We start from the raw sequence: 9,038 nt of genomic DNA on the forward strand, positions 1-9,038 counted from the left end.
GTCAATAAATCTTTGAAATAGTATTTTTAAAAGCTGCAGGGCTGCTGCTGCTGCTGCTGCAGCTGCTGCAGCAGCGCCAGCGACTACCGATCCGTTAGCAGCAATACCAGCAGCAGCAGCAGCAGCAGCAGTAGCAGCAGCAACCACAGCAGCAGCACAAGCAATACAAACCCTCCGATGCTTTTGAAATGATTTGAAGTTTTTAATATCTTTGGCTTTTCTTTTTCAGGGATTAAACACATAGACATTTCTATGTCTGCACTTCGCCTTTTGGGTGTCTTCGCAGCTGCAGCAGCAGCAGCAGCAGCAGCAGCAGCTACTGGATAAGCAGCAACAGCCGCTGCAGCAACAAAAACAACACACAGGGTTTTAATCGAAACGCTTACAACCTCTTCGCATAAACATCATCAGACAACAACAGCAAAAACAGCAGCAGCAGCAGCAGCAGCAGTGTAGCAGTGAAGTTTGCTGCTGGCAGCAGCAGCAGCAGATGCTGTGGTACGCATACTTGACAAGGCGCCTCCTTCCAGGCCCTTTTTCTTCTCTTTCCTGATCCTCCTTTGAGGCAGCAGCAGCAACAGCAGCAGCAGCAGCAGCAGCAGCAGCAGCAGCAGCCTCATCGCAGTTAGGGGGGTGTACTCACCAACCCCACCAACACCTGCAGCAATCCCTTTCCTATTTGCTGCTGCCTTTCCTCTCATCTTCTGCAGCATTCATCAACCCAGATCAAGCACCGCCGTGCATAACAGCAGCAGCAGCAACAGCAGCAGCAGCAGCAGCAGCAACACCAACGGTAGCAGCAGCAACAGTAGCAGCAGCAACAGCAGCAGCAACGCCAAATGGTTTGAATTTGCTGTCTCTCCTTGTCAGCATGGACAATGTGAGTTATGCCCTGCAGCAGACTCTGCAGATCGAGGGCCTCCAACCTAAGCTGCAGCAGCTTTGCTGCTGCTGCAGCTGCAGCAGCAGCTGCTGCAGCAGCTTTGCTGCTGCTGCAGCTGCAGCAGCAGCTGCTGCAGCAATAGTGCTGCATAGACCTGTTTCAGCTGCGGTGTATTGTCAGCTTTTGCTGCTGCTTGTTTATTCCTATTTCCTCAGTGTAATTATTTATTTGTTTAAATACCTTAAAGCCATGACCTCGGCGAGATACGCTGCTGCTGTTGCTGCTGTTGCTGCTGCTGCTGTTGCTGCTGCTGCTTTTGCTACTGCTTCTGTTGCTGCTGCGCCTGATGCTGTTGCGCTTGATGCTGCTGCTGTTACTGCTGTTGCAGGAGACTCCCAGCATTGCAGCCCTCGTTGGGAGCCTTCGCCGTATTCTGAGCGGCGATGAGGCAGCAGCAGCAGCAGCAGCAGCTGCTGCTGCTGCAGCAGCAGCGCCGGTCGCAGCACCAGCAGCAGTAACGACTAATTTTCTGGAAGCACACGATGGGCGTAGCCTCAGTGAACTGCAGCAGCAGCAGCAGCAGCAAGAGCAGCAGCAGAGGCTGGAACAACTGCAGCAACGGCGGCTGCGGCAGCGCCTGCAACAGCAGGTGCGACGTCAGCGGAGACGAGAGGAAAGACTGCAGCAGCAGCAGCAGCAGCAACAGCAACAGCAACAGCAGCAGCAACAACAGGAGCAGCAGGAGCTAGTGCAGCAATGGCAACAGCAACAAAGACGCAGGCGGACTGAACAGCAGCAGCAGCAAGCGTCTGTGCGGAACCAGCTTCTTGAGCAGCAGCAGCATCTGCTCCTGCAGCAGCAGCTGCAGCAACGGCAGCAGCAGGAGCGTGAGCAGCGAGAACAGCAACAGCAGCTTCTTGTACAGCAGCAGCAGCTCCTCCTGCATCTGCAGCAGCAGTTAGCACAGCGACAGCAAAGCACCGGGCAGCGAATGCAGCAGCAGCGGCAGCAACGGGAGGAGGAGGGAGAGCAAGAGCAGCAGCAGCAGCAGCAGCAGCAATCCATAGGGCCCCGAGAAAAGTTTCTTTTAGAGTTGGGGCTAGACCTGAAGTACACGATGAAAGAAAGGACGGAAGCAGCTCAGCAGCTACAGCAGCAGCAGCTGCTGCAGCAGCAGCAGCAAAACCTGCACCAACGCCTTCTACAGCAGCTTGAGCGACTGCAGCAGCAGCGTTTGCTGCAGGAACAATCCCTGCTACAGCAGCAGGAGACACTGCAGCAACAGGAGGCACTGCAGCAGCAGCAAAAACTGCAGCAGCAAGCACTTCTGCAGCAACAACAGCAGAACGAATTAAGGCAGCAGCAGCAGCAGCAGCAGGAGGCAGTGCAGGAAGCAGCAGCAGCTCAACCACAGCCGAATCAAACGGTAGAGAGGAAGGTTTTATTAATAAAGGCTATGCTGCAGCAACAGCTGCAGCAGCAGCTGCAGCAGCAACTGCAGCAGCAGCTGCAGGGCAGTTCATCGCAGCAGCTGCAGGCAACGGTGAAGGCTCCAACCCCCGAGGAGCAGCAGCAAGAGCAGCAGCCGCATGAGGATGTGGAGCAGCAGCAGCAGCAGCAGCAGCAAGAATTGTCTCTGCAAGACAAGATAGACGCCTTGGTGCAGCAGCGTGTGCTGCAGCAGATGGTGCTGCCTACAGACAATCCCAACAGCTGCAGCATTACTTCTCGCTTTCTTCTTCGCAACCACATAACTATGACAGAAGATATACAGAGGGTTCAGGCCTATCAACAAGCATTAAAAATTTACCTTAAGCCAACCCAGGGGGCCCCCCAGGGGGCCCCCCACAAAGGGGGCCCCCACGGGGCCTCCCCCAAAGGGGCCCTCCAAGGGGGCCCCCCTAAAGGGGGCCCCCAAGGGGCCTCCCGAAGGGGCCCCCAAGGGGCCTCACAAAGGGGCCCCCAGGGGGCCCCCCAAGACACCTGTCAAAGTGGCCCCCAAGACACCTGTCAAAGGGGCCCCCAGGGGGCCCCCGAGGGCCCCCTTGTGATAGAAATAGGGACGGGCCCCTTTGCTTTGCTGTCTATAAATGCAGCACGGGAGGGGGCAAGGCGTGCTGTTGCATTTGAAGCTGAGCGCAGCAGCAGCACGAGCGCTTGCTGCTTTGTGAAGGCTTTAGGTTATGAGCAGCAAATCAAGGTGGTATGTGCATACACCACAGACGTCTCCCCAGCACACTTTAAGAAGCTCCTTAGACCCAAGCAGCGGCAGAAGGTGCTGCAGCAGCAGCAGCAGCTGCAGCAGGAACAGCTGCCGCAGCAGCAGCAGCAGGATCAGCACCAGAAAAACGAGGATATGCGCACAGAGCGCTGCAGCAGCAGCAGCAGCAGCAACAACAACAAACGCAACTCAACCCGTACAGGAGCAGCAGAAGCAGCAGCAGAAGCAGCAGCAGAAGCAGCAGCAGCAGCAGGAGCAGGACAAGAGGATTTAAGTGACGTGCTGCTGCTGCACGAGATAATAGGAGATTTTGCGGGTAATGAAGGAGCAGCAGATGTGGTGCTGCACCTGCAGCAGATGCTGCGGCTGCTGCAGCTGCAGCAAGGTGTGCATACACCCCGTCTCCCTCGCTCTATCCCAGTAGCAGCACGGACGCTGCTGCGGCCCTGCTGCTTCCCGCAGCAGCAGCAGCTGCCCTTCCCGCACCATACATTTACGCAGCGCAGCAGAGTGTCTCCAAGGAGGAGACTGCTGCAAGCAGTAGGTTTGCTGCAGCAGCCGCTGCTGCTAGCACACTCTGCTGCTGCTGTTACTGTGCTGCGGGGGCCCAACTCAGACCCCAGGGCGCGCACCATTCAGAAGCAACAGCAGCAGCAGCAACAGCAACAGCAGCAGCAGCTGCTGCAGGTAAAGAAGGACGCAGCAGCAAAAGAAGAGACAGAAGAGACACAAGAGACAGAGGGCGGCGTCCCTCCTGTGTTTGAAGAGCTGCTGTTTGAACAGCCAATGGAGCAGCAGCAGCAGCAGCAGAGACACCTCAAATTTGTTGTTGCTCGTGAAGGCCTTTTCGCTGGCCTCTGCATTACAAACGAAGTAGAACTCGCACCCGTAAGCAAACCTAAAGCAGCAGCAGCAGCAGCAGCAAGAGCAGCAGCAGACAGCAGCAGCAGCAACCACCAGAAGCAGCAGCAACACCAGCTACTCGTAGGGCGGCGGTGCTTGCTCTTAGGCATCTGTCGGAATACCCCTACTGCTGCTGTAGCTGCTGCTGCTGCTGGCTGTTGCTGCTAATGCTGCTGCTACTACTGCTACTGCTGCTGCTGCTACTACCGCGCTTGCTGCTGCTGTTGCTTCTGCTGCTGTTGCTTCTGCTGCTGCTACAGCTGCTGCTGCTGCTACTGCTACTACTGCTGCTGCTGCAACTGCTGCTGCTGCTGCTGCTGCTTCAGGGTGTGTTTGTTGGAACTGAGACCTGCCCGAGCAGCAGCAGCGACGATGCAGCAGCAGCACGCTCAGTGCAGGGGACGTCTTGCTGGTTTAAGGGCATAGTTTTGCTGCCGGAGGAGACACATGTACGAAAAGGAGACATCATTCATGTTGCTGCTGCAGTAGACCTTCAAAACTACGTACGTACACCACAAACACTTGCTGCTGCTGCTGATGCTGCTGCTGCTGATGCTGCTGCTGCTGCTGGTGCTGAAGCAGAGACGTCATTCATGTTGCTGCTGCAGTAAACATTCACGCCCAGCAAAACACACCAAGTACCTGCTGTTACTGCTGCTGCTGCAGTATATCCAGCCTGTAGCCGTAGCAGCAGCAGCACCAGCAGCAGCAGCGAGAGAGAGGCTGCAGCTGCCGAGGCAGCAGCAGCGCATCACCAGGAGCAGCAGGAGAGCAACATAAGGAAGGAGTTGTGCTGCTTCCCCCTTGTGGGGTTCTTCTTTGCTGCTAGCTTGCTTGCGTCTTTGCTGCCGTGCTGCTGTCTGCTTGCTGCTGCAACCATCCTGTTGCTGCTTCTGCTGCTGCTGCAGCTGTGGTGCTGCTGCTTCGCCTTTGCATGCGTTTGCAGGGCCCCGAGGCTGTGGGGCGTTCGCCGCCGAAGACACCTGGAGGGGGCCGTGGTTCGAGCAGCAGCAGCAGCAGCAGCAGCAGAAGCAGCAGAAGCAGCCGTTCTCTCTCCGAAAGGCTGTCTCCTGCTGGCAGCAGCAGCAGCAGCTTCAACCTTAAAGAAGAGCTGTCCCCATCTGCAGCAGAAGAGCAAACAGAAGCCGCAGGCGAAGCTGATGGAGACACAGCAGCAGTAGCAGCAGCAGCAGCAGGAACGCCTAAGGGGGCCGCTCCAGCATCTGTGAAGGCTGAGGGCAACAGCAGCAGCAGGAACAGCATCAGCAGCAGCAGCACAAGGCGCAGCAGCAGATCGAACGATAAAAAGGCGACAGAAAAAAACAAAGAGAAGCCTGCAAGCGCAACCCCAGGCTCCACAAGCAGCCAACCCAGCAGCAGAAGCAGCAATAACAACAACGACAGCAGCAGCAGCAGCAGCAGCAGCAGCAGATCCATGCGCCTGAGGAGGGCCTGTCATAACACAACGGGGCAGCAGGCGCTGCTGCGGGAGGGACCAAAGGAGACAGGAAATAAGAAGCAGCAAAAAGGCAGCAACAGCAGCAGCAGCAGCAGCAGCAGCAGCGGTAGCAGTTCTCCCCCAGCTTTAGCTGAGAAGCAAGACACCAAAGCAGCAAAAGATATGTCTCAAGCATCCGGCTGCAGCCCCAAGAAGCAGCGCAGCCGCAGCAGCAGCAGCAGCAGCAACAACAACAGCAGCAGCTCCAGCAACAACAGCGACACGAGCGCGAGCCCAAAGGACCCCAGCAGCAGCAGCAGCAGCAGCAAAAGGGGTAAGAGACAGGTTGATGGCCCACAGGAGGCTGAAGGAAAAAAGAAGAGCAGAAAAAACAGCTGCGGAGACAGCACAGACGCCGCTGTCTCTGCAGCTTCTGCTGCTGCTGCTGCTGTTCAGCGTCACCTCAAGGATCCCCCAAGCCGCGCAGCAGCAGCAGCAGCAGCAGCAGCAGCAGCAGCATCAGCAGATGCTGAGAGGGAGGAAGATGCAGGGCGTAAGCGAGAAGCAGAGATAGAAAGGCTGTCTTTGCTGCTGCAGCAGCAACACCGCTACTCGCGGCCTTCATATTGTTTTAAGATTAGTGTATATAGAAGACAAGAATTAATTTCAACGGCTTTCATTGAACTACCTATTGAAGAGCAATGCCCAATGGCTCCCCCAGAGACAAGCAGCAGCAGATATACGCTTGAAGCAGCAGCAGCATCTGCTGCTGCAGGGGACAAAAGCAGCAGCAGCAGCAGCTGCTTCTGCTGATGCACAGAAGCACCTACTAGTACTGTTGCTCCTGCTGCTGAAGAAGCTGTGCAGCTATGGTTCCTGCTGTTGACGCATTTATATGCAACTACAGCTGCTGTTGCTTCTGCTGCTGCTGCTGCTGCTCCAGAGAAGCAGCTGCTGCAGTGGCTTTTGGTGCTGCTGCTGCTGCTGCGCAGAAGCAGCAACAGGTGTTACTGCTTCTGCTTCTGCTTCTGCTTCTGCTGCTGCTGCACAGAAGCAGCTACAGCTGCCGCTGCTTCTGCTGCTTCTGCTGCAGAACTGCAGCAGCTGCTGCTTCTGCTTCTGCTGCTGCTGCGGAGAAGCAGCAGGTGGTGCTGCTGCTTGTGCTGCTGCAGCAGCCAAGCAGGCAGTCGCAAAAACACCGCAAAAAGCCCAAGGGAGAGTAGACGAGAGATGCACAGAAGGTGAAACAAAAGAAAAAAATATTTTGTTAATTTTTTTTATTTGCTGACTTTGAATTTTAATATCATCGGACGCCAACAGCCCCAAACAGCAGCAAAAGGAAATTAATAATAAATATATATTATATATCATATATAATAAATAAATAAATAATATATATATATATAATAAATAAATAAATAAATAAATAAATAAATTTAGATATATACATATGTATATATAGTGTATATATGTAATATATATATGCATATGTATATATATATATATATATATATATTATGCACAATAGATGTACATATATTGCGTATTATATTATATTGTATATATGACGAAGAAACATAATTATAAAGCAAAGATAAATAAATATTATTGTGAAGGAACAGTAAATAAATTATGAAGCAACAATAAATAAATATTATTATAAATGCAGCTGCCTTTCTGTTTGGTGTTGTAATGCAGAGGACGACTAACCTTTATTTATTTTATTTGTTTATTTGTCTGTTTGATTATTTATTTTATTTTACTTTCAATAATTAATTCTGTCCTTCTTTGTTTTCTCTTTGGGCGTTCTTCTCTGTCTATACAGTGCAGTAATAATAAGAAATTATCTCATATTCAAAGCTAACTTTGCTGCTGCACCTAGCTGCATGCATGCATGCATGCACGCATGCAAACCCCCAAACGCATGCATGCATGCATGCATGCGTTTGGGTGTCTGTACACCTCAAGTTGTTACTGCAGCATTTCTTCTGTGTTGAATCTTCCCAATTGAACAAATGAATGAAATAGAGTTAAAGCCAACTGCCTCGCTTCAGCTGGCTGATAGAAGAAAGGAGGAGCTTTTAGAGTTAGCAGCAACGGCACTACAGCCCCAAATGCATGCAAACATTGAAGCTGCATGCATGCATGCATTGGGGCTGCATGGCCGCATGCATGCGGCCACAATGCATGCAACACACCCACCCACATACTCATCCATTTTTCCCTCTTTCTTGTGGGGCTGCATGCATGCAGTGATGCTGCATGCATGCAAACATTGACGCTACATGCATGCATTGGTACTGCATGCATGCAAACATTGAAGCTGCATGCATGCATTGGGACTGCATGCACGCAAACATTGAAGCTGCATGCATGCATTGACCTAGTTGCATGCATACAGTGGGGCTGCATGGATGCAGCCCCAGGGAGAAGTGATTGCATGCATTATTATAGTGTGTTGAGGTGTATGCATTGGCTTTGCAGATACAAATTAGTAATGTGTTGATAATAAATAAATAAACAAAATGCAGCAGATATTGCAGCACTTTGTTTTATAATACACTCCGTGAGACAAACAACACACAACAAGGCAGCGGATAAAGAAAAAGATATAAGAAGAAGAAAACATTTCTTCTTCTTTTATGCAACAGCAATAAGCCCTTCTTTACTCTGATAGCCGCAAACATAGACGGAAAGAAAAAATATATATATATATATATTCCCAATTGGGGTGTATAGGGAGCTATCTGAGTGTCTCTCTGTTTCGTTTTTTCTTTTAATCTCTTTCTGTCTCTGTTTGCATGCATATGCTGTTGCAGTGTATATACAGCTGCACATTCAATGATATCTATTTATTTTTATTTTTCTGTTTTCTGATCAACAGGTTACACAACATAACTCCTATACTACTCCCTTCTCGTACAAAGGATATATATAAATATAGATATATACATATATATATATATATATATGTATACATATATATGTATATTCATATCATCCTCTGTATAATATAATATAAAGAAAAGCAGAGAAAGAAAGAGAAAGTGAGAGAGAGATGAAGAGACAAATAAAATATGCTGTCTCTATTTTACTGTTGTGATAGTAATGCATGCATTTCGTTTAAAACTTCTTTCTTCTCTGCTGCTGATAGTCTACCCATCAGCTGCAGCAATTCTCGTCTTGATGCTGCTGCTTCTGTACGCCGCAGCAGAGCCCCAACCTTCTCTCTCCCTTCATTACCTACAAAACAAAATAAATAAAACAAAATAAATAAAACAAAATAAATAATTAACGGAGTCTATATGCAACTACACTGCTGTTTGTTTGGAGTGTATATGCAGATATATACACCCTGCCTACTGGAAGTAAAAATGAGAAAATAAATAGACAATAGACTAAACGAATATATATATATATATATTACTTATATATATATTACATATATATCATACATAGATTAATACGCATATATATATATATATATATATTTATTTTTATATTTAATATGGATATAATAATACATATTTCTCTCTCTCTCTCTCTCCCTCTCTCTCTCTCTCTCTCTCTCTCTCTCTCTCTCTCTCTCTCTC

General features: G+C 50.2%; 1 protein-coding gene across 1 annotated transcript; it reads left to right on the forward strand.

The window, feature by feature from the left end:
- Window positions 1-871: 871 nt before the first annotated feature.
- EAH_00013550 (protamine P1 protein, putative) lies at window positions 872-6,258 on the forward strand (the record flags this gene model as incomplete). Its single annotated transcript, XM_013394444.1, has 4 exons — window positions 872-880; window positions 1,272-4,088; window positions 4,334-4,510; window positions 4,954-6,258. 4 exons carry the CDS (start codon window positions 872-874, stop codon window positions 6,256-6,258), a joined length of 4,308 nt encoding a protein of 1,435 aa, XP_013249898.1.
- Between the last annotated feature and the right edge of the window lie 2,780 nt (window positions 6,259-9,038).

The sequence above is a fragment of the Eimeria acervulina genome, genomic scaffold (genome assembly GCF_000499425.1).
Source record: "Eimeria acervulina Houghton genomic scaffold, Eah_scaff78, whole genome shotgun sequence".
NCBI classification, from domain to species: domain Eukaryota; phylum Apicomplexa; class Conoidasida; order Eucoccidiorida; family Eimeriidae; genus Eimeria; species Eimeria acervulina.